The sequence below is a fragment of the Leptonychotes weddellii genome, chromosome 6 (assembly GCF_054177405.1).
Source record: "Leptonychotes weddellii isolate Sample4059 chromosome 6, ASM5417740v2, whole genome shotgun sequence".
NCBI classification, from domain to species: domain Eukaryota; kingdom Metazoa; phylum Chordata; class Mammalia; order Carnivora; family Phocidae; genus Leptonychotes; species Leptonychotes weddellii.
The window spans coordinates 8631234-8657336 of NC_138374.1; the positions used below are offsets into that span (position 1 = coordinate 8631234).

The window sequence follows — 26103 nt, forward strand, 5'->3', positions numbered from 1 at the left end:
ATAAGCCACTGCTTTGACCATACCACCACGGAGGACCATGTCATGGGTTTTAGGGTAAGTTTTCCAAAGCAAATGGAGCAAAGCAAATACTGAGCAGGCAGTGAGCCGGCCACACGTCGGGCTGGGCCAGTCCTCTGACCCTGGCTCTTACCTGTGCGAGTCTCCATGCTCAGTACTTCCAGACTTCTCCTCCAGGTCCCTTTTGAGGTTCTGACCATTCCCAGATGGTGGCACAGACCCTGGACTCTGAGCTGACGAAGTTCTCTGAGCCAGAAGAAAGAGAAATTGGAGAAGAAATCAAATAGGAGTGTCTGAAGACACAGAAGCATTTCTCAATTGGCCACTGGCCGCATCGTTGAGCGTCAGGTTGTTCATTTGCTTTATCATCCGCCTGAGCAGCGCCTGTGGGCTGGCATGAGCTGCACTCTGAGGTACAAGGTGAGCCGAGCAAGCACGGCCCCTGCTCTGCTCTGATGGAGGAGACACGCGGTTACACACAAGACTCCAGCTCAGTAGGACGACTGTTTTAGTCAAAAGCCAAGACTGGGGACACCTACCATACTTTGGGGGGGTCATCTGCTCCCCGGAGAAAGAGAAGGTATTTGCTCTAAGATCTTCAAGTGTCTAACTTGCTTGTGGCACCACCTAGATGAAAGACATTTTCCTCCTCCCTCCCCCTGGGCCTGCGAACCAGAATTCAGCCAGAAATCCGGGGGCGGGGGGGGACACTGAACAAAGAAAATGATGAGCCCTTGGAAACTTGGGGCCACCGGTCCGAGGCCCTCACCACTCTGAGAGGCGGTCGCTTTTCCTTCTCTCTCACAATAAGCTCATCTGCTGGGTAAGCAGTTTTTAAAACCAAGATACAAAAATATAAAGGACAGTCAAAACTTCAAATCGTGGGACAGAAAGAGATGAGAGGTGTTAAAAACTCGATTTAAATAATGCTCATTTAATGGAGGCGCCTGGGTGGCTCAGTCGGTTAAGCGTCTGTCTTCGGCTCAGGTCATGATCTCAGGGTCCTGGGATCGAGCCCCGCATCGGGTTCCCTGCTCAGCCTCTCCCTCTACCTGCCGCTCCCCCTGCTTGTGCTCTCTCTCTCTCTCTGTCAGATAAATAAACTCTTTAATAAATAAATAAATAAAGCTCATTAAGTGTAGTATAAATATCAGAAAGGGGGAAAGGGCTTTTTTAAACCCCAAGGAGTGTTTCCCAAAGCAGTGGTTGTCTTTCAGCCCATCTTCCCAGCAGTGCTCCTTCACAAGGCCCCACAGCCCTGCCCACTGGGGTGCACACAAGACTCCCCAAAGACCCAGAGGGGTGGGAATCTGGTGTGGGTTCTGTAGAATAAGAGTGCCAGCATTACCAGCAGGCTGTTTGTAGCCATTGTGGAAGAAGGCCACCCGCAACAAGACAGACTCGTGCTGGCAGGCAGAGAGAAGCCCGGATGAGGTACAGAGGGCAGAGGGGCAGTGGTCCCGGGGGTGCGGAGGCCTTGGTTCCACTTGGTCCTGGGGTCCAGCCTGTTCTGCCCCCTCCAACCAACGATTACACGAGATCTTGAGTCCCCGTTTGCCTTCACTGGTACAAGTTGGATTTCTGTCACTTGCAACCCAAAAAAGTACATTCCATAAATGATCAGACCAGCTTCGAAGGAGACAAAGTGTTCTATGTCAGCTAAGTTTAAGAAGCGCTGGTTATCTAGCCCTGTTTTAGAAATTCACAGTGCACATTATCCAGAAAGGATCTGAGAAGATCTGTGGTCGAATGACATTGAACTCTAACTCCTTTTCCCAAAGTTTCTTGACCACAGGATCCTTTTGTTCACGTGCTGCCTGTTACCATCTACTAGAGCTAGTGTTCCATGGAACACACTTTTGGGGACAGTTAGCCCAAGGCCTCATTTCTCTTCACCTTGCTTAAACCTGGCAGATGATCCTAATCCACAGGGCAGGGCAGCCCCTGGCCTGGGGGGCACCTTTGTGAAAATTGGAAGGTGACGCTGCTCTGGGCGGGTGTGTGGCCTGTGAGCAGACAGCACCTTCATGTGAATTAGAAACAGCTTCCCTTTCCTCCAGCTGTTACAGCTCAGACCTAGGCACATGGCTTGTTGGGTGCCTGGGAGAAACCGAGCTCCATGAGCCCCGAGGTCCTGTCCTTGAGGGAGGTGGCGGAGGCGCGGCACCAGGAGACACGCAAGAAGAGCTTCTCTGGACTTTCCAGGCTCCCTGTGGCTGCCTGCCCCTTGTTGCTAGAAATCTTCTCTCAGCCCTCGGGGACGCTGCTCCCCTACGCGACTCCAGAGACACACCCAGCCGGCCTTGCCCAACAAAGCCAGCAATTGGCGATACAAAACGCCTCTCCTAAGCCCAACAATTTACCAGCTGTGAGTACGGGATCCTGATGCAGTCGAATCATTTGATAAATATCTCATTTCACCCAGATCTTCCAGAAGGCATTTCCTGATTTGTCGATTCATTCAATTATCTAAAATACATTCATCTGGGGCGCCTGGGTGGTTCAGGTGGTTAAGCGTTTGCCTTCAGCTCAGGTCATGATCCCGGAGACCTGGGACGGAGCCCATGCTCAGCGGGGAGCCTGCTTCTCCTTCTCCCTCTGCCCTTGCCCCTCCCCCCTTTGTGCTCCCCCCCCCATGCTCATTCTCTCTCAAATAAATAAATAAAATCTTTAAAAAATAAATTAAAATAAGATAAAATAAAATACATGACCAGAACCAAAGCTAGAAGTGGGGGCTACCAAAGCTAGAAGTGGGGGCTACCAAAGTGAACGAGACTCCATCCCTTCCCTAGAGTTGCTCACAGTCTAGGGAGACAGCCCCCCATGCCATGACCACAGACGTGTAAACACAGGGCCCCCCAAAGGGAGATCCAGTCCTCCCGGGAAGGGAGGATGCCACCCACCAGCTCTATCAACCTCTAGGCTGGGGTTGTTGGAAATCAATTTTGGAGCTTTCGTGGGACATTTGGGTGCAAATCATCTGTGCAATCTGAACCTGGGTGGGGGGTCTTCTTGAGACCTTGAATTTTCTGTTGGATGGGTGGTGTCCTTGACCTTCACACACAGCCTGAACGGCAAGTTAGCTTTGGGTATGTTTCCCCCGACTAGGGCAGGTGTCTGAGCGGCTGGCTACTTTGTTCACCCAATTGTGTCCAAAGGTAAAAAAATCAAAGATGCCTCAACTCTCAGGGCCACACATCCCAGTGCTAACATGATCCTACAATTAGAAAATCTCCATTCACTTTTGCTGAGACAGAATGTGGGGGGAAATGACAATAAGAATAGCTCCTGTTTATTAAGCACTTAGTAAGTACCAGGCACTGGACTACTGGTCTCTGTGAACCATGTGATTGAAACTTCACAACAACTCTAAGAGGAAAGTGCTATTCATGTCCTTGTTTTACAGCTGAGGCTTACAGAGGGTAAGTCTTTGGCCAAGAGCACACAGCAGTGGAGTCTAGAGGGACCCATTTCTCTCCGACCCCAGCGCCGGGAAAAGGCATTTTTGTTCTATCCCTTTAATGGGGAAGTGTTGAAGGAGGCAGAGAGAGCTGGGGCTGATCCCTCACCTAAAAGAAGGGCTGCTGACCCCCTCCCTGCTGGTATGACTTTCATGCTGGCTGAACCATTCCCTGAAATGGGAGCTCCACCCTGTCCTACAGACCTCAGTCCCCTGACCTGCGAACCAGGATGACAATCATCCCTGTTGGATAGTATGAAGGCAGTTCAAACTTTAAATCACTGTCAATTCAACCTCCGAAGTGCTCCTGACCCTTCTAGAATGTTCTTTATCTGTATAACACTACTACCTTTGGACGCATGAGTTAAAAATCTTTACTACCTTAGCTCAAGAGTAACAATACAGAGTGAGTGACATTTTCATATCAGGTCCTGAATTGTTATAAATTGTGACCCAATTCCTACTTGTCGGAATGTCACGCAGGCCTTGGCTCCAAATACCTTCTGCAGCCAGGCTTCCCTTTCAATCACATTATCAGCAGCAAATGATTCTGCAAATAATTTAACAGAGAAATCTCCTGCTCTTTATTCCACGATCAAGGTTACTTTAAAGTAATTCTGGGAAGACACTGACATGTCTAACAGCCCAGACAGATGCAAACAACAGATGGTATAAGGAGGCAGATCTCTGCTCTAACTAAAGGGGATAAGAGACCACATGTTAACTTCCCTCAGGCAAAGGAATATAACAAGGGCTCAGATTCATCTTTAAAGCAGAAAAAAGGGTCTGCCTTTCTGCCTTTTCAGCAGCCCCACCCCTCCCCTACTAGAAAGCTAATCTGCAAGAAGAATACCATCTCTCTCCAACAAAACAGATATGGATGGAGTTGCCATGAAAGCATCAGTACTGGGTTCTGAAAGCCTAGATTCATTGCCCAAAATAGCACCTGGCATGGAGAGGCAGGCACTTCATAAATATTTGTTGAATGTTTAAAAAAATTGAGTATTTCCATTTAGGGGTGCCTGGGTGGCTCAGATGGTTAAGCATCTGCCTTCGGCTCAGGTCATGATCCCAGGGTCCTGGGATCGAGCCCCACGTCGGGCTCCTTGCTCGGCGGGGAGTCTGCTTCTCCCTCTGCCCCTGCCCCTTCCCCGCCCCCCCCCCGAATCATGTTCGCTCTCTCTCATGCTCTCTCTCTCAAATAAATAAATAAAATCTTTTTTAAAAAATAAAAATAAAATAAGTAAAAAATAGAGTATTTCCATTTGGTCGGTAGCCACTTCTGCAAACCGGGGGAGGCACACACAGGCCTCAGATCTCACTCTTCTACCACATTTCCCCTCCTTACAGTTTCTCCATCCCAGCAACAGCGCTAAGTCCTGTTGTTCACAGGACTCTCGGGGGTCTGCTGTGTCAACAGGCATCCTGCAAAACAGCACGTGTATCTAAAATTTCCCTCACGCTTCCAAACAGGAGCCTGGACAAAAAAATTGGCAGTCCTCCACATGACAAACTGCCTTGTCAAGTTGCTTCTTCAAATCTTTTCTCTGCTGCCACTGCTTGAGTAAACAAATAGCCTTTCTTTAGCTCTAGAATACTCCAGAGCCCAGGGTCTGTTTTAAAGGCATCTTTAAACAGGCACTTTCCAGCTCTAAAAAATACACTTTATCAAGAACTAAAGTGTCTTACCATTTAAAAAAAACAAAACAAAAAACTCCCCTGACCTTACCTCTTCCATGTGCTCCCTTTGGCTTACTGGTCATGCCCATAAAGAGGCTGAGTTAACATGGTTAGATCATGACCAGAGTGTCTTGCCAACTCGCCCACTCTTGGAGCAAGCTTCTCGGGAGCAGTGTGACTGCAGGTGAATGCTGGGAAGTAGACCAAAGGTCATCCCCATGGCACTAGGAATCGGATTTCAGAAACAACCGACAGGCTGCCAAATATGGAGGAACACATGTTCGGTGCTGGGGCCTGCTTGGGCCGCCCATCTGCCCTGTCACGGGAAGGCAAACGTTCAGACCAGTTACGCTGGATCATCCCAAACATCTCTTCCCCTCCGGGAAGAAAAGGAAAGATTGAAAATTAAAGCAGTTCATCCACACCGGCAGCAGAGGATGCCCCCGCCTTGAGCCTCACCTACCAGGCACTTTGTCACGCCAAGAAGGGGGAGGCCCCAAGGGTGGAATTTTCAGCTACCCCAGATGGAATGTTTTCTGACATGAATATGGCAGAAAAATGAACAGGCTTTGGAGTCAGAGAGAGCTGGGTTTGAAGGCCCACTCTTCCCTCAAAATACGGAGAAAAAAAGGTCATGTTTGCAGCAGGATTTGGATGCTTCTGCCTCATGTCCAGGAAGGGTTGAATCTAGGTTCTAGGTAGACACAGAAGATTTTAAAAGACATGGGATAAGATGTTAATTTTAGAGGAAGCTGCGGGAAGAGTAAGTGGGAGTTCTGTACTATCTTTGCAACATTTCTGTAAACCTGAAAAATTCCCAAATAAAAAGTTTAATTAGAGAAAAAAAAAAAAAGACGTGGTCCCTATCCTCCCAGCGAGTGAATGAGAGTTCCACATTCAGTGAACGATACCTATCTTCCCTCACCCAACAGCATCTGGGTCAAAATGGAAGAGTTACCCTAAAAGAACTCAGGAGCCTCCAAGATGCCCGAGTTGACATGTTCTGACATCTTTTGTCTATGGAGAAAGGAAAACCTTTGAGACTTCAAAAACATTGCCCAATATTAATGTCTTGTGTGGATTTAATATTTTAGAAGCAATATAATTTAAAGAAGGCTGGACCATTCAGAAAAACCAAATCGTTGCACCTCTTGGAGCCGGTTTATAGACAGAGGTCTATAAAATGGCGACTGCGATCCCTGGCCTGCCTGCCTCAGTGGCTGACGGGAGCACCTCATCAATATGGCAAAGAGTGGCACATACGGAGGAGAGTCTCTTTATTTCAAGTGATGGGTTTGTCAGGATAGCCTATCGTGTCCTATAACATTTATTCAACTCGATTTGAAATGCAGGCATAAACCTTAGGTTTTGCCCCTCTCAAATTCCTCCATCTGCTCATTTTCCTGCCAGAGCAGCATGCGGCTGGACTCAAGAATAAGAGCGCAGGTGCAGTGGTTAAAAGCCAAGCTTTCCTGCTTACTTAGCTGTAAGCCTTCGGGGTCTATGTCCCCATTACCGTATCTGGAAAATGGGGATCATAATTACAGGGTTTTCAAGGTTAAATAACATAATACATGAGGAGCACTTCACACAAGGCTAGACCATAGAAGACACTCATATATGTGTTATTATTATTACAAAGAAGAAACGGATTCAAAACTCATTAACTAAGAGCCCCAGGGGCTAAGTCCGCTTAGAGCTAAAGCAGTTAATCTGATTCTTTGGAAGATGCATCCGGCCCAAACCCGGAGCCATGCAGTTTGCAAACTCTAATAACAGCCCCAGTGAGAGTTAGCAGCAAGCCTCCAGGCGAAAGGGTCCCTAGGAGAGACTGTGGTAGCAGAGATTCACAGTGGAGGGGCTCTCCATTGTCACGAACTGGGGTTCACACTGCTTCACTGTCTCTTCCTTCCATTTTTTTCTCATCAAATGCAGTTAAATCATCCCAGATGCCCACCCACTGCCAGTAGAATATTAGAAGACGTTGTTTCTTCCAGGGCTAGTTTAACGCTCTCAGAACGTTGGGTTCTTTGGGTCCCTCAGGAAAGAGAGAAACTGCCCCCCCAACTTAAACTTGGGACCCCAAGCATCTGTAGCTTGAAACAATCCATGCCCATCCTGAGGGGTTGTTTATCTATTAATGAAATAGCCTGCAGAGAAATGCTCAGTCACGTTTCTGGGTGATCCAGACCCCAGGGTCAGCTCACGTAGCAGGGGATCTCCCGTGCTCCTGGTCCTCCGTTTCTGGGATGCCGGGGAATTCCACAGCCTGGGGCCGCAGGGCTGAGGTCGCCTTCAGGAACAAACCTCAGGCCCCGGCTGCTTCTTGGACTTGGAGCCAGGAACCAGGGGGACCTGCCCCGATGCGGCCTGGGCTGCGGGCAGTGCAGAGACCTGCTCTCCCCGCTCTGGATCCCATTTCTTTCCTGCTCATCCTTCAGCTCTGAGCCCAGACAGCAGCTCCCTGGGGCTGACACCCAGGGGCAGGTCAGGTGGCTCTGTACCTGTCATCTTGCTTCAGAGCATTGATCTCAGTTTCTACAGTTGAAAATCATTTTTTTCTGGGACTCAAACTACAGAAACATCCAGACGATGAAATCGCTTTAAAAGAGTTTTAAATGATCACAGATTTTTAAGTCAGGCCATTACAATAATAGGATGGGATGTTTTTTCTCCCTCCTCATGCTGCCAGAGCTGTTAATGGGCATCATGACGGCCCTGAGGGGAATCCAGGAGGTGGTAACGCCGGTGGGTGGAAGGTTGTCCTTCCCCTCTGCAATCTGGAAGCTCAGAGGCCTTCTCTGGGGCTCCTCCAAATGGAACACTCAGTAAAGAACAGGAACAATTGTCATTGTCACACTCACTGTCACAGCCTAGGACCACGGGCTGGAGGGGCTCCTCTTTCACCGTAAGTCCTTCCACGCAGGTCACGATGCAGGAAACCCCAGGAAGTGCCACTGGATGAAGGCTACTCTTGTCACGCTGCCACCTCTACCTCTGCTCCAGAGAGGGACACACACCCTAGGACCCTGACCCTCGCAGCGGCAGCGCACGCTCCCCTGGGCTCAGCGTGAGACGTTCTGCCGACCCCTGGCTGGCCTGTGCCCACCACCCCCACACGAGTCACCCTCCACAGCCCCAGTTATAACTGTGGATTTCTCTTCATTCCCAACCAACACGTCTGCAGGAAGGAGAGCTGCCAGGAAGGGGCAGCCTGGGGTCTGCGCGTGGGTCGCAGCTGTGCCTGTTGGTAGGGGCTGCCCCGGACTCCCAGAGAGCGATCGCCTGCCCCGAGGCCTCTGTGAGTCAGTTCCTGCAGGGATGGAGCAGGAGTGACCACGAGGACCCAGGACCCAAGGTGCAATAGCAGGTATCCCCCAGGGGCTGGGCTGGAGCTGAGAGCCCTTGGCGCATGAGGAGGAACCTTCAGTGAATGGATGGGCTCAGTCCAGCCTGCGTGTGTGAACTTGCCCCACCAATGGCTTCTGTTCTCTAGGGAGCACGGAAAAAAACAAAAAACAAAAAAACCCTCCAGGCCATATTCCTAAATTTCAGAGTTTAAATAGGGTTTGTGTGGATCAAAGAAGAAATAACTGACTTGTCAGCAGGATCCAGATACCGGACCATGGTGATGTTATTAAACTTGACTTCTTGAGTTAAGGTTAAATGGTCAATAACTAAGTCAACGATCAGTTGTTGCCAAAAAATTTCAAAAGCAAAAATGATTAAGATGGGCGCCTGGGTGGCTCAGTTGGTTAAGCGACTGCCTTCAGCTCAGGTCATGATCCTGGAGCCCAGGGATCGAGTCCCGCATCGGGCTCCCTGCTCGGCGGGGAGTCTGCTTCTCCCTCTGACCCTCCCTTCTCTCATGCTCTCTCTCTCTCTCTCATTCTCTCTCTCAAATAAATAAATAAAATCTTAAAAAAAAATGATTAAGATAATTTGCCAGCCCCCCTGCCAAGAGTTTATGAAGAGAGGTCCTATGAGGCTCACATCCCTGCTTCTCTCGGTGACTACATGAAGGTCCATTCTCCTCAGGCATCCGCCATCCCCCAACTCCGGAGCAGCTCAGTACACCCCTGCCTCATCTGACCCCCCACTCTCTGCCGCACGTGCACCCCAATCAGCCATCAGAAGAGAGCTGCCTCCCCTCCCCTCCCCCATCCTCACAATTCCCAGGTGTGTCTGCTTTCCTCTTCCCTCCACCAACCACAATGGCGAGGGATTGCTCTGTAAGCCCAAGTCGGCTCCAATCCCATCAACTCTCAACAGTCAAGGTCAGCCTTCCTTCGGTCCACCCGTCGATCACCCGTCCTCCACCAACCTCTGCCTCTCTCCCTCATTCCCACCAGCAGGCAGCCATCTAAGATCTTCAATCTTTAAACCCTCCGGGTTTAACTCCCTCTACTCCCTCTACTAGCTACCGTCCCAATATTCGGCTCCCTTTTCTAGAAAAGCTTATTGCATTATCTCTACCCCTCTCTCCACTTCCTTATCTCCAATTCCCTCTTCAGGCATCCAAACTGCATCCCTGTCATTCCACTGGAAATGCTTATCAAGGGTTCAAGGGGCAGTATGAGGTTCCCTCACACCGATGGCCTTCATATTGCCAAGTCAATGGGCAGGTGTCTGCTCCTTGATTTCTCAGGAGCATCTGATGCCTCTACTTTCTCTGGACACTCTCCTCCATGGACCTCCCAGGTCCTTCATTTTCCTATGTCTTCTGCTACAGCTCCTTCACAAACTGCCCCCTATCCCTGAGGCTCACACCTAAATATTAAAGGATATCTCAGGGATTAGTCCTGAGTCCCTTTGCCCATCCTCACTCACTCCCCAGGTGTTCTCATCCAGCTTTAAACACCTACGCTGGTGACTCCAACATGCATCTCAAGCTCCACCTCTTGTGCATCCAAATGCCTCTTTCACTGGAGTGCCCGAAAGGCATTCACATTTTATGGCCAAACCAGAACATTTGATTCTCTCCCTTCCCCCTAAACCTGCCCCTCCTCCAATCCTCCTGATCTCAGGGAAATGATGTTTCAATCTGCTCAGCAGCTCAGGCCAAACACCTAGGGCTCGTCCTTAATTCTGCTCTTTTCCCCACCCCCAAATTCCATCATCATCAAGCCCACCCTCTCTGCCTTCAAAATACATCCCCAATCCAGGGACCCCCTTCCCTGCCACCTCATTCCAAGCCATCACCATCCACGTCTCTGACTTCTAAATGGCCTCCTAACTAGTGTCCCTCCTCCATTTCTGCCCTCCGCCCCTTAAAGACCATTCTCTACATGGCAACTGCAAAGCTCTTTTTTAAAATCTCAAACCGGGGCACCTGGGTGGCTCAGTCGGTTGAACATCCGACTCTTGGTTTCGGCTCGGGTCAAAATCTCGGGTTTGTGAGATCAAGCCCCATGTTGGGCTCCGGAGCCTGCTTGGGATTCTCTCTCTCTAGCACCCCCCTCACCCCACCCCACCCCCCACTCCACTGGTTGCACACACACTCCTCTCTAAAATAATAATAATAATAATAATATTAAATAAAATAAAATCTCAAATCAGCTCATGTCACACCTCTGTTGAAAACTCACTGGTGGTTTTGCATCCCAGTTAGAAAGCTGATAATGACCTACAAGATTCACCCCCACCCACCTCCCTGATCTCGCATCTCGACATAATCTCTCACCCACTCTCCTCCAGCCACACTGGCCTTCTTTGCTGATCTCAAAATACAACAAGCTCATCCCTCCCAGACATGTCACACGTGCTCTTCCCTTTTCCAGAATGTTCCTTTTCCAGAACTTTATATGGCTGCCTCCGTCTGGGCACATGAGATCTGCACTGACCACTGATCAGAAATAGCCTCTAACCACAACGAAACACCACTTCACACCCACTAGGATGGCTATTATAAAAGCAAAAACCAAAATGAGAAAACCCCAAGAGTTCGCAAGGATGTGGAGAAATTAGAACCCTTGTGCATTGTTGATGGGAATGTAAAATGGTGCAGCCGTTGTGGAGAAGTCTGGTGGTTTTCAGGAAATTAAACACAGAATTCACATATGATCCAGCAAATTCAACTTTTGGATATCTACTGCAAAGAACTGAAAGCATGGAGTCACACATGTTTGCACAGCTGTGTTCACACCAACATTATTCACACTAGCTGAAAGGTGGCAGCAACCCACGTGTCCATCAGCAGATGAACGGATGAAGAGAATGTGGGATATAGATAATGGAGTACTATTCAGCCCTAAAGAGGAAGGACATTCTCACACAGGCTGCAACGAGGATGAACCTTGAAGGCATTGTGCTAAGTGAAACAGATCAGTCACAAAAGTGACTCCACTTAGGCGAGGTACCAAGTGGAGTCAGATTTAAAGTAGGAAAGTAGCATGGTGGCTGCCGAGGGCTGGGAGTGGCGAGGGGGATGTGGACATATCGGTTAATAGGTACCCAGTTTCAGTTTAAAAACATGAAAACTTTCTGGAGATGGATGGTGGGGATGGTTGCATAACGTGAATGTGCTTCACACCATTGAACATCCACTGTACACTGAAAAATGGTTGCAGTGCTAAATTTCATATAATGTATATTTTACAATAGAAAAATTTCTACAGAATCCTTCTTTGTTTCAGGAACTCAGTATCGATATTGACATCTGGCGAACTCACTATGTTCCGTAACAAGACTGGGGTGGCGGTGATGTGGGAAACAAAGGCAGAAGAGAAATTATTAAATTTCCTTACTACCTACAGCCCATTGACAAGTCCTTCAAACAGGCAGAGTGACATTCCTCTAGGGACTCAAGTGCCTGGATGTTGACACTTTGCTAAGGGCAAAGGGTAATCCTAGCCCAACCCCCCCCCGCCGAACCCAAGATCCTGTAAGCCTACTTTAACATATAAAAATTCTTTTGGAAACTTCCTTTATCTCTAAACCCCCCAAGATACGTGTTGCAATCATCCCCCAAGCATATGGCCCTCCGATATACATCTGAAGGGTCTCATGACTAAGGTTTTATTAGACGGTAATAAATGACCTTTTCCCAACAATAGCTAGGCCCTTCAGGGTCCTGGAAACCTTGCTTCCAAAATTCCTTAGGGACTTACACTATCCCTAACCCCCTCCCAACTTGAAAGTATATAATGGGACATTCCTCATGACCCCAGCGCAGCTTTCTGCCCATGGGTCCTGTCCCCGGGCTTTAATATGAAACCACCTTTTTGCACCAAAGACATCTCGAGAATTTTCTTGGCCGTCGGCTTTGAACCCTAATGTCTTTCCTCCATCGGCGGGCGCCCACGCCAGTCAGGAGACCACCCGGGGGACATGGCCATGCAGCTGGCACACGCCACCTTCCTACCGAAACCGCCCAGATCCTGCAAACCCCTCAGCCTGTTACTCCGGCCCGGTCTGCAGTGTTGAAGGCATTAGCCTGCAGCAGCCTCTTTGCCGGGCAAGGTAATAAAAATCACTGTTCCTCTTTATCCCCAATCTCTGGCTTCAGGTTTTATTTCGGCACAGAGGTCAGTTTTTGACAACATCACTGGTGGGATATACAGAGAAAGAAGCACACCAATCAGACCTACCTGGCAGCCACCCTTGGGGGTGGAGCAGCTCCTTTCTTTTCTTTTTAAAGATTTTATTTATTTATTTGATAGAGAGAGACAAAGCGAGAGAGGGAACACAAGCAGGGGGAGTGGGAGAGGGAGAGGCAGGCTTCCCGCGGAGCAGGGAGCCCGATGCAGGGCTCGATCCCAGGACCCTGGGACCATGACCTGAGCCACAGGCAGACGCTTAACGACTGAGCCACCCAGGCACCCCTTTCTTTGCTTTTTTTTTTTTAAGATTTTATTTATTTATTTAAGAGAGAGAGAGCGCTTGAGCGAGCAGTGGAGGGGGGAGGGAGAGAGAGAGAATCTCAAGCAGATTCTGCAGAGCTCGATCTCACGACCCTGAGACCACGACCTGAGCCAAAACCGAGAGTCGGACGCTTCGCCGACTGAGCCACCCAGGCTCTTTCCTTAAAGCCAGGAACACGCCACCCCGGGCCTCACGCCCCTCCCTCGTGTGTCGGGATATCAGGGCAGGTGGCATTTTACGGTCCCACCTTGACCACACCCACAAGCACACACCAACCTGGCCTGGCATTCTCTCCAGGTAAAATCTCCTTGGACCAGATGCAAAGCTCCTAATTGGCCCTCCTCCCCAGGGGACGGCCAGCACTTCAGCCGGAGCGACAACTCCGGGGCTCAGGCAGCTGCCTGACGACAGGGACAGCGGATGCAGAACGCAAGCTTTTCTCACGACACACCAGTTTTGCCCACGGGCGGCGAAGACGGAGCCGCGGGGCCACCGCGCCGTCCAAAGCCTCGAGGACAAGGGAAAGCAAAGCGGGGGCGAGCGGGCGGTTAGTGCGGGCTCCCCGCGTCTGCGCTCCGTGGAGAACGTGAGCTTTGCTGAGCGTCTGGGAGCAGGGCTGCTGTGCAGGCTCTTGGGCAGGCACCCCAAAATGTTGTCTTAAGAAGATCTAAACACAGATTGCAGATTCTGCTGTGTTTTACAGCTCCTTTGAGGTAGATGAAAGGAGGCAATGGGAGAAGGCGGAGCAAACCCCAAAATTTAAACGAACATGCCACGCGCCAAGTGGGCAAAGGCCTAGATGTTAGGAAGGGGGCCGAGCAGCAGAGCACATCTCCCGGTACCTGCACGGGCTCGGGGTTTGGAGGCCACAGGATGACGTTTCGCGAGCCAGAGTTCTCTTGCTGAAAGCAAAGGAGTCTCACCGTTAGGAGGGGCCGCGGTGAACAGGAACACCCCCCTCCCCCCTTCCCCTCCCCCCCCCCCCACCAGAGGGACAGTCTTGGCTGGTTTCTCTTCCTGCTAGGGGTACTCCCACCCTGCCCATGGCTACCAGGGGACATTAGTCACCAGAGGGAAAGGCACCTGCAGCCCGAGGGTGTAGGAAGAAGGCAAGGGTTGGCCCTGGGCAGGCCTGTCCTCATCCTTTGCCCTGATGACGGGCTGGCCCTTGATGCCCGGTGTTTCATCTGTGAACAGGAGGACCCTTCAGACCCCTGCCTTTCCTTCTAAGAGTTCACGTGTAAGCAGAATGCTGGGACCTCCAAGTGCATCTTCACAGAAGATGAGCCCCTGGGAGAGGCACGGGCATGGATGGGGTAGGGGGGGCATGGATGGGGTAGGGGGGGATAGGGAGTGTGGAGGCTGAGAAACTAGTTTGGGGCAGCCTGCACTGATCCAGCTGTGAGGTAACAGGGTGTGCGGTGGGGGTGGAGAGAAGAAAAAAAACTGCTAGAAAAAAACTACATCTTGAACGTGTTCTCCGTATACTTTTCATCTTTTGAGAAAGTGCTCTAAGTGATATTGATGGGGCCGTCACCCCCCTGGGCCCACCTTTCCCCTGCATGACTCGGGCTGGCCCATCAGAGTGTCCACATCTGGTGGCGCAGTGACGGATCCCAGCCAGGGCATGCGACACCATCAGGGCCAGTCCTCAGAGGGTGCTGACTGGGAGGCTGGACCGTTAACGGGAGGAAGTCTGGACGCCTGGAGCAGCCATTGGTGTTTTTGGTTTTGTTTTCTCTTCTGTTTCTACCAGGCTGAGGGCACCTCCCTAAGCACTCAGGCGTCACGGAGGAAAGCAGAGCAAGATCCAGAGAAGACAGATCTCCAGCATCCTCTTCTGAACCTCTGGACTCAGTGACTGCTGAGGCTAGACCCTCTCTCTGGACTTCCTAATTCTATAAGCCAAATAAGCCTTCTCTGCTTATAGTCATTGGAGACAGTTTTCTGGCTCTTGCAACCAAAGGAAAGTCCTAATTACATAGAAATTTGAAAGGCTAAATGGCCAGGCCATTCATTTATTAATTATAAATCACAGAATGACTTATTAAATGGGGAGAATGGGAGTGAGTGGAGTCAGAGGTTACCTCCATATTTCTGTCTTGGATGGTAGGGTAGATCATGGTACTTGGGAGGGGGGACACAGGAGGAGAAAAGGATGGGGGAGGGGGAGCTTAGTTCAGGTTTGAGGAAAGTGGGGTGACAGTGGATCATTCAGGAGACAGTGGAAAGATGAGTCTGGAACACCAACCCCATGGCGGAGCCCCGATCCTATAGCCAAATGTACTTGTGCTTCATTCCCACTTGTTTCTCTGTGCAAGGCAAACCTTGTGCTGACCCTGGAATCCTAAGGGCAATGCCATCATGCCCCACTGGGTCATGTGTGACTGAGGTTGGAGCTGTGAAAATTTGCAATGGCAGGAAGACATCTCCTGTCTGCTCCAGGAGGGAACTGGGATTGGGGCCTGGCAGGAGGTGAGAAGTAAAGATCTGAAACATTGAACTATATTCATTGCTTGCAAGGACACAGTGAGATTTGGACCCCCTCATACCCTGATGAGAAAAGTATAAATAGGCATCACCTTTCTGGAAAGTATTTTGTATGTAGATAGAGATAGATCTAGATCTAGTTCTATAGCAAGAATTTTGAAAACACCCTTTATTTGACCTAGCAATTCCATCTCTATGAGTCTATCCTAAGTAAACCAGCCTTTCATTCTGGACAGTGTCATTTAATAAATAATGAAGAAAACATGTAAACCACTTTAATTTGCCTGTATTCAGGTAGAAATTCATCTCAGATTCAAGAAGTTCAGCCACTGCCCCAAGGAAGTCTCTTCAAGCAGGTAAGACCAATGTTCCTCTATTCTAGGTTTTCTCAACCTTGGCACCTTTGACATTTTGAGAAGAATAATTCTCTGTTGTGGGGCTGTCCCTGTACCTTGAGAACATTTAGCAGCATCCCTGACCCCTACTAGATACCAGAAGCACCTCCACTCTGGAGCTGAGATAGTAGACCTGCCTGCAGACATTGATAAATGTCCTGGGGGTGGGGGCAAATACACCCCCAGTGAGAACCATCACTCTGTCGTGTTTGTAGCCAGAGTGGAGCTTACAGATGGTTTGGGGCCCAAACAGCTCTGCAAGTCTTTAGAGAAGGTATTGAATCTGAGCCACTTGGTTTGTTAATCAGCAGGACTAAAGGCCAGAATATGAGTCTAGTGCTGAACCAGTGGCCATGGCTTTCTTCACTCCAAAACACAAGATAGAACGTTCTTGTAAGTTAGAGGTTACAAAGAAGTAGGATGAGCCAACCCCAGCCAGCAGGAGCATCTTTTTGGCTCACAGAGTGTTTTAAAATAATTTAAATTAGTTGCCAACATTTTGAAAGTTGTAAAATTTCTTTACACAGCCTCGTCCAAGAAAATAGAAGAGAGCACTCCCCAACTCGTTTTATGAGATTAGTTTTAGCATGATACCAAAGCCAGAGAAAGAAAGGAAAACTACCAAGCAATGTTAATTGTGAATTTAGACACAAAAATCCTCAACAACATGTTAGCAAAGCAAGCCTAACAGTCTTTATAAATAATTATACACCATGACCAAGTAGGATTAATTCCAGGTATGCAAGACTGGTTCAACATTCGGAAATCAATCAGTGCAATCTAACTAACCAACAGCCCAAAGAAGAAAGAAAGGTCATATGGCTACATCAATTGACACAGAAAAATAAAAAAAGCATCTGAAAAAATCCAATACCCATTCATGATAAAAATCCTTAGCAAACTAGGAATAGAGGGGGATCTTCCTTAACTTGATAAAGAGAATTTATAGGGGTGCCTAGCTGGCTTAGTCAGTAGAGCATGCGACTCTTGACCTCAGGGTCATGAGTTTAAGCCCCATATTAGGCCTAGAGCTAAATAAATAAATAAATAAATAAATAAATAAATAAATAAATAAAGTTTAAAGAGAGAGAGAGAGAACTTATAAAATCCTGCAGCTAATATCTTACTTAACAGTGAAAGATGGAATGCTTTTCCCCCACAACTGGGAACTAGGTGAGGATGTCCACTCTGACCATTTCTAATTAACGTAGTACTGGAATTCCTAGCCACAGTAATAAGGCAGGAAAAAGAATTGAAAAGAAGAAATGCAACTCTCCCTATTTGCAAATACCATGATTGTTTACATAGAAAATCCCAAAGAATCTACAAAAAGCCCTTTGGAACTAATAAGTGAGTTCAGCAAGGTCACAGGATGTAAGATCAACACACAAAAAAATCAATACACTAACAATGAACATGTGGCAACCAAAGTTAAAAACACAATACTATTTATAATTACTGCAAATAAAATGAAATACTTAGGCATACACTTAAAACATATGCAGGATCTATATGCTGAAATTTATGAAATGATGATGAAAGAAATCAAAAAGAAGCACTGTGTGTTCACGGAATGGAAGACTCATCATAGTAGAGATGTCAATTTTCCCAGTGTATCTATAGGTTTAATGTAATCCCTATCAAAATCCCAGCAATGTATTTTTTAGACATAGACAAGCTTATTCTAAAATTGTATGGAAAGCTTTAAGTCCTAGAATAGCTAAAACAATTTTGAAAAGTAGTCAGGAGGCAGAGGACTTATTATATAGCAGCAGTAATCAAGACTGTGTGGTATCAGCAGAAGAGTAGACACATAGATCAATGGAATAAAAAAGAGAACCCAGAAACAGACACACACAAATATGACCAACTGATTTTTGACAAAGGTGCAAAAGCAGTTTAATAGAGAAAGAATAGTATTTTCAACACACAGTAGTGGAGAGATGGCCATTCGTGGGCAAAAGAAAACGGAACAAAAACATAGAAAATGAACTTCAACCTAAATCTCATACCTTACACAAACATGAATGCAAAATGGATCATGGACTTAATATAAAATGTCAAACTATAAAATTTTTGGAAAAAATAACATAGGAGAAAATCTTCAGGATGTAGGGGTAGAAAAAGAATTCTTAGACTTGACACCAAAAGCACTAGACTTGACAGAAAAGGAAAAGGAAAAACTGATCAGTTGTACCTCATAAAAACTTTTGTTCTGCAAAAGATTCTGTTCAGGTGATGAGAAGACAAGCTACGAGTGGGAGAAAATATTTGCAAACCACAATTTGACAAAGGATTAGTATCTAGACTATATAAAGACTCTTAACACTCAACAGTTTATAAAAAACAATTAGAAAATGCATAAAAGACATGAACACATATTTCACCACAGAGAACACACAGACAGCAACAAGCTCATGAAAGATGATCAGCAACACCAGTTATCATGGAAATGCAAATTAAAACCACAGCGACACATCACAACACACATATCAGCATGGCATCACCAAATAGTGACAACACCAAACGATGACCAGGATGTGGCAAAACTGGATCACTCATCCATTGCGTGTTGCTGGTGGGAATGTAAAATGGTACAGAGATTCTATCTCACCGTTTGGTGGTTCCTTATAAAACTAAACATGCAACTAGCACATGATCCAGCAATTGCGCTCTTGGGCATCTGCATCAGAGAAACAAAAACATGCTCACACGCACACAAAAACCTGTATACAAATGTTCACAATAGCTTTATTTGTAATCGTCCCAAGCTGGAAACAACCAGATGTTTCTAGACCATGGAGCACAACTCAGCAAGTAAAAGGAGTAAACTACTGATACACGTAACTACCTGGATGAATCTCGAGGAAATTAAGCAGAGTGAGAAAAGCCAATTCCAAAAGGTCCTACACCGTGTGATTCTATTTATATAACATTCTCAGAAAGCCAAAATTACAGACATAGAGGACAAACGAGGAGGCGCCAGGGATTAGGGGTGGGGAACAGGAGGTGGTGAAAGGAAAACTGAAAGGAATCCTTCAGGTGATGGAAATGTTCGGTATCTTGACTGTCTCAATGTGGGTATGGGTGTGCGCTGTAGTTTCAAAAGATGTTACCCTGGGGGAAACTAGGTAAAGGGTTCAGGGACCTCTCTGTATTAGGTCTTGCAACAGCATGCCAATCTACCATTGCCTCAACATAAGAAATTTAACTATAAATGCTTTTATGATTTCATAGAAAATTACGGGCTTTTGACTTCTCTTGAAGAGATAGGAAGCTCTTGTGACACTGGGTCTGCACTCCCACGTGGCAGCCATCAGCCAGAGTTGATGGTGGTGCCTCCTTCAGACAATAGGACAGGATCCCTCCTGTTTGCCACAGTCCCTCCTCCTCCCTATTGTCTCACACCCTGCCATTGACCACAGTTACTGTTTCTGGCCTGCTCCTAAAGACTGGAGTTTGCCACATTTTGTCTCAATGATTCCTGTGTTCCTCCTTGAGAAAAGAGGATTGTAGGGAAGAAGAAGGCAGAGGGAAAGCAAATTGCCTTATGCTGCCTTTCAGATCCAATTATCTCACTCAGAAAACTCAATACCATGAATCCAAAATTTCCACTGTGTGTGAGATAAATAGGAAAGCGTCCTCCTGATTTTGTTCACCAGGGCATTGAATTAAGTCTCTCAAACTGAAAATGGAGAGCTATAAAATTTGAATATATTTTAACAGTCCCAGGTGTATGCGCAATTAAGCAGTTAAAGCTCATTCCTCAGTTGTGAAAACCTTCCCTAACATGGAAATGATAGTTCACGTTTAATCTGCTCAACATGGATAGATTTGAAGATCACTCTTTAAGGGCCATAACTTTATTTTGGGGAGGAGTGTGGATAAGGTTTCATTTCAACCTCCTCTGATGCATCCACATAAGTAAACGGATGGGTGGTCACAATCCAGGAAAAATGTGCCAAACTCTTATTATTTTAAAAGCACAAAATAGTTAAACTAGTTTTTTTTTTAATATGGTTTATAAAATCAGGGCTAGCCTTAATACAAGAATTCTGAAAATGCAAATGTTAAATGCTTCTGTGTGTCCGTATGTATTTATGCATAACCTGTGTTTTCACTTGTTCCTTCCTGGGTGGAGAGGAGATGCTGAAAAAAAGAAAATCTAGTCAAGGTCAGTCAAGGGACCCGTGCAGGTTGAGGGGTAAGCTCCCTGACACCCACCTGGCTTTCCGAGGTGCTGTTCTCATTGCCCATGGTGATTCAGGGTGCCAGCGTCCCTCAGGATTTTACCAGAAGCAACTAGAAGAAATAAAAAGGTATACACATCTGTAAAATTGAGGAAGATCTGAGGCTTTTTCTCTCCGCACCTCTCCCCAGACTCAAAAGCCAGATGATGGGAAATGTGGATCTCTGCAGTCACATCATGGAAAATCGCTTTTGAAGGGTTTTCTTTTGCGATATGCCACCCAGACTTCTTTCCCAGGACAGGCTGCTGTGTTTGTTCCCCAGCCCAGGGTTGGCAGCCGTTTCTGAAAAACGAGTTTGTCCCTGAGTCTGTGTGAACGCCAATGTACACACATAGGTGTATCCACAAATGGAGTGACAGGAGGGGCTCAGGTGCCAAAGAAAGTTCCAGGGGTGACACTCTCAGGGTGTTTTCTGCTCCTAATTGTGCTCCCTCCGGAAATGCAGAGTGTGGCACTTCCCCCCATCAAGTGACCCACAGAGCCGGGTGTCGCACATTAGGAGGCTTGAAATCCACTTTCCTTCAGTAACATATTTTTTACTCAAAGCGCTTGTTTCATCAAATCAGTTTCGCTTCTGCACATATTTTTATGAGGGCAGAATGGTTTTCTTGGTGAGGAAAATGGGTTGCCGGGGCCAGACAAGGAATAAATCATCAGGTAAAGGGGCGGGCTGCCCAGACCACTAGACCCGTTCCATCGGGCTCGCTTAGCGACGGTGATGATTAATCACCGTCCTCGGGAGGAGGCTTCCCACACAGCTCACAGAGTTCCACAAGACCCCATAACATCAGCAGGACGGGGACTCTCACCCGCACTTTTTCTACACGGAGAAACTACGTTACAGAAAACTTGTAGAATTATCAACTTTTAGAGCTGGAGCCTGAGAGATTACCAGTCTGATCCAGCGGGGGAAACTGAAACCAGAGAAGGGAAGGGGGCTTGCCAAAGACCCAAGCTGGAAAACGGACTCAGTCTCCTGCCTTCTAACTCAAGATTTCTTCCACAACAGTATTTGCTTCCACCATAGTATTTGATGGAAATATTAGCTCAGAAAACTTCGGTGATTCCACTGATTGCTTATCCATTCAACCAACACTGACTGAGTAGCTACCACGTGCTACGTGTACTGAACAGTCACGGGAAAAGAAAATGTGAGTATTTTCAGCAGCACAAATAAAATGCCCCCCAAACTGAGAAAACTGGAAGTGACATCACTGTAGTAGTGATCGATTGATTCTCTCACTCCAAACCCTTGGGTCAAAAGGATACAATTCCTTAATCCTTTCTTGCCATTTACTGTTTATAAGATGGGGGAAAAAAATCATACGCTCACTTACAGAACATTAAAATCTTCATGTATTTAAAATTGATCACTTCAGGGTTTTTTGGGGTTTTTTTTGAGGGTCATTTGGAAAATGATGCCTCATTAGCAAACAGTGATGACTGTTAATCGTTATGACTGTATCAATGATTGTCACTTCCCCATGCCCACGAGTTTAACCCACACGCAGTTGGGATTTCATAGTTTGATGTAGTTTTTTTTTTAATTTTTTATTTATTTACTTGCCAGAGAGAGAGAGAGAGAGAGCACAAGCAGGGGGAGCAGCAGAGGGAGAGGGAGAAGCAGGCTCCCCGCTGAGCAAGGAGCCCAAAGCGGGACTCGATCCCAGGACCCTGGGGATCATGACCTGAGCCGAAGGCAGACGCTTAACCGACTGAGCCCCCCAGGCGCCCCAGTTCAATGTAATATTAATTTTTGCATTTCATTCACCAGATTAAATTCAATAACTGCATTACAAATCAGAGCGCCCGAACTAGCTTTTTATACAGGTAACCATGACAAAACTACTTCTGGCTCAGGGTGCCTGGGTGACACAGTCGGTTGAGCCTCGGATTCTTGATTTTGGCTCAGGTCATGATCTCGGGGTGGTGAGGTCGAGCCCCGTGTTGGGCCCCGCGCTCAGCGGGGAGTCAGCTTGAGACTCTCTCTCCCTCTCCCTCCGCCTCTTCCGCTTGTGCTCACGCTCTCTCTCTCTCTCCCTAAAAAAGTAAATCTTAAAAAAAATACTAAACCTACTTCTGGCTCAGTGTAAATTTCAAAACTACAGAGAGAAGGCTTGGCTCTTTCGGGAACTCTCTCCTCCTGAGCTACAGCATTGCCAGCCCCTCGAGCTCCCCCAAGACCAGAAAGGAAGGCGGGTCCAGCTCTGCCGTCTACTTACATTCAGGGAAGGTCTGGGACTTTGGAGGCTGCGGGCCCACGGGAGGTCTGCTTTCCAGCAGTTGGACTTTCTCTTCCATTTAGAAGCAGGTGAGGCCTACGCAGAGGCGCTGGCCCACGTCACCCAGTTGGGCAGACAAGCCGTCTCCACCCTTGACACGGACACAAACCAGCTGCGCCTCATACCTGAGCCGCGGGCCACGCGGAGCCGCTGTGATCACACAAACGCGGAATCAGCATTTCTGAGCCCATCGTGGCCCGGGCCTTTCACGTAGAGGATTTTCCCCGTTATTACAGGAGCAGGGCCCCTTTCAGAGAGGGCTTATCCAGACTAAAACTGGCCCTGTGACCTGATTGGCTGCACCTAAGCGATCCGAACTGTCCTGCCCGGCAAGCAGGGCATTCACTCTCCGGATCATTCACTCGCCCTTCAGGCCGCAGAGCAGGGACAAACCGTCCAGGGGAAGAGGAGTAAAATGCGCAAAGGGCTTCCTGTTGGCACCTGGAAAAATCCCACCCTAAGTAATGTGGCAAGACAAAGAGAACTTGTGAAAATAGGATGACGCCAGCAGTCTGGCACCTGTTTACAGTGTGTTGTGTGGAGAATGTACTTACCGAGGCGGGGCTTGAGTCTCAACAAGTGAAGTCATAAAAAGCCGCAGGCTTGGCCAGGGCGCCGAGAGGCGGACCTGCCCTCCAGGGTGGAGGAGGCTCTGAGGCCTTTGGGTGGGACCGATGATGGGCAGCCGCCCAGAGCCCCTCGTGCCCGGCAGCCTTCCACCTCCCAGGATTCCTCCCATTATCACCAGGCAGCCACTCTTCTGCAGGAATGCAGCTGGTTTCGGTTTTGTGAGTCTTTCTCTGTGCAGAAGCCCCTGAGCCCTGCCACAGGGTGCGACCCCTCCTGGGAAACAAGTTGGCATTGCATCAGAGCCTCCCTGGAGACCAGGTGTCTGACCAAGCTCGGAGGAGTGTCAGGAACTTCTTGGAGGGGCATGTTGGTTGTTGGGGGAGGAGCTTGGTGCCCCCACTTGTGGTTGGAACAGAGCAGAAGTGTATATGTTTCGACAAATGAACGGATAATCAAATTGTGATAGGCCCATACATCAGAATATTAATCAGCCATGAAAGGGAGTGAAGTTCTGATACATGTAACCCACTCAGACGAGCCTCAAAACTTACTGAGTGAAAAAAGGCAGAAACAAACGGTCACATATTGTGTGATTTCACCGATAGGAAATGCCCAAAAGAGGCAAATCCAGAGGGACAGAAACCAGGCTGATGGTTCGCAAGGGCTGGGGGCAGGGTGAGTAACTTCTTGATGGGTTCAGGGTTTTATTTCAGCGTGATGAAAATATTCTGGAACTAGATAGAAGTGGTGGTTGCCCAGCGTTGGGAATGTGGTAAATATAACCACATTGTTCACTTTAAAATGGTTAATTTTGTGTTACGTGAATTTCGCCTCATGTTTTAAAGGTGTGTGTGTTTCATATCTTGGGGTTCTGCATCTACTATTTAAAAAAAGAATTCCACGGGGGAGGGGGGCGGTGGGAGGAACGTCTGAAAACTGTTACTTTTATGTTTATTAACACCAGGTTTCTGTACAATTAAGGATTGGTGGGATGAGAAACAAGAATGTTTGCCTCCCCCGCCCCCCAAATCACAGGAGAATTCTTCTAGGGAAGAGAATCTTTTTAAGTGAAATATCTTGGATGAGCCAACTGGAAATGAAGAGAGGTCATTCAGGGGGCAACAGGGGGCAAACATAGAAAAAAGGAAGGGGAGGATTGGAGGCACACTCCTGGGGGAGAGAAGGAGGAAGAGAGGCTGGCCAACCAAAATGGCGGAGTCGCATAAGGCCGTTGGAGGTGGGGAATGTTCAGGATTCAATTTCAGCTGTATACCTTCATTAGTGCGTATTCCTTCCATGAACCATCTCCTCAGTCAACTCATGGGTGGCCACTGATACCACTTTCGCTGCCACTGTTGGTCCCATGACCACTGTCATGACTGCTGGATACTGGGCATTATCACTGACGCCCATCCCAACACCGCTGCCCAGAAGTGGCCACAGCCAGTGGGGAAGAGAACAAATAAATAGACCAACTTCTCAGCTTCCATCCCAGAAGCTGGTGCTCCATCTCTTATAATAAAGTGCCTGGGCACTGGGGACGTGTTCAGATGCCAGGCACTATGGAATCCAGAGTGTCCACATTCCTTAGTCGTGATCACGTCTCCCCAAGGCAGTGCTCTGATGGACCTCAATATCAGTCTCCTTGACTTACCACTGTCTACACGTGTCCGTGGCTGATCAGTTGCCCTCTTTGTCTTCTTCCAAGCTGGACATTCAGCAAGCAACCAGATTCCCATTTCCCACCACACATGGCTAAACACACATGTGTATGGGTTCCCCCGTCCATCTCTGGGACAACCTCCCTTTGGAGGCAGGGGTTGGGATTATGAACCAGACTGCTGTCACATGAATACTAGCTTCACCACTTACCTGGTGTGTAAATTCTGGCAAATTAATATTTAATTTCTGTGTCCTCGGTTTTGTCATCTCTAAAATGGGAATCATAGCAATACCTACCTCGCATGGCCGTAATGAGTTAATTTCAGTAAAGCTCTCGGAACAGAGTAAGCCCTAGATAAACTGCTGCCTGTTCTATCATTGCGGGCAGGGGGTCTGTTTGGAGTCCCAGTAGGCAAATCCCTCAGTGAAACAAGGCTTATACTGCCTTCTTTTTATCCCTTCAGTAAAATCATGAATTTGGGTGCAACTACTTAGAAATCAGTACATCTGCAATAAAAGCTCAGCTAAACTGACTTGTGCACTAGAAGAAACCCATGGTGACTAAGACATCTTATAACACAGACTCAATAAGAAGAAAGTAAATTGTTTCAAGAACTTTTGAACGAGCCATTTACACTGAAATGTTTACTGGGCTGGTGACACACCATTCCGATCCTGTCCCTCTCCATGGGCATCGCTGGGCACCAGGTGTTAACTTAGCTAGAGTACCTCTATGTCCTCAGGTGAATTAAACTGCCTATCTTTACAAAGGATCCACAGTTTAGGCTTCTAATTCATTCCAGTGGCTTGCACAAACGAGACTGAATCCACAAAGGTCTCTTCTACCCACTTGTTTCTGTACGAGCCTAAACAGCCAGCTGACCTCAACCTACTCACCCATAGATTAAATATATAAAATTCATTTTAAAGGATAATTGTTTGGGAGGATTTTTGTTTCTCAACTGGTTTACTGGTGTCACATCATCGAAGCCCCAAAAGACCCCGAATGTAAGATAGGACAGTCTTTGATTCATTAATTCACGTCTTCACGCGTTCTATAAATATTGAGCTTTTTTATGTACCAAGCATGGAGGCGCTCGTGTGCTCTTTAATACTTACGGCGAGGCCATGGGGTAGGTATTTTCTCTTTTTATGGATGAACAACCAAAGCCCAGAGGGATCAAGTCACATGGTCAAAGACCAGCTGAGAGCAAGAGGAAGGATGGAGTCTGGTTGGCCCCAGGCCCTACATTCACGAAGGATGTGATGCTCCCACCTTGGAAGATTTTTCTATACAGTTCAAAGGTAATTGATGGCCTTTTTCTCTCATTTCTTTTTCTGCTCATTGACTTCTGGAGTAGAGCATGGAGTTTTTAGGTGTTGGCAACCAGAACTAGTTGGGAGGGTCCCAGCTGATGCGACCTCCCCGCGCG

The 26103-nt window shown here is 47.7% G+C and overlaps 1 protein-coding gene across 8 annotated transcripts in view; it reads right to left on the reverse strand.

The window, feature by feature from the left end:
- The window catches only part of TACC2 (transforming acidic coiled-coil containing protein 2), a 186046-nt gene that overhangs the window by 149971 nt on the left and 9972 nt on the right, over window positions 1-26103 (reverse strand). For 2 of the 8 annotated variants that reach the window (XM_081823351.1, XM_081823349.1), the window contains exons 1-4: window positions 22379-22910; window positions 20131-20208; window positions 13864-13923; window positions 152-264 (exon numbers count right to left, since the gene is read on the reverse strand). In XM_081823351.1, the coding sequence (XP_081679477.1) occupies window positions 152-264; window positions 13864-13923; window positions 20131-20163 (206 nt within the window). In that variant the 5' untranslated portion in view covers window positions 20164-20208; window positions 22379-22910. Of the gene's footprint in view, window positions 1-151; window positions 265-13863; window positions 13924-20130; window positions 20209-22378; window positions 22915-26103 lie in introns of those variants that run through there. The other 6 variants (XM_081823348.1, XM_081823346.1, XM_081823353.1 and 3 more) reach the window with 5 other exon arrangements.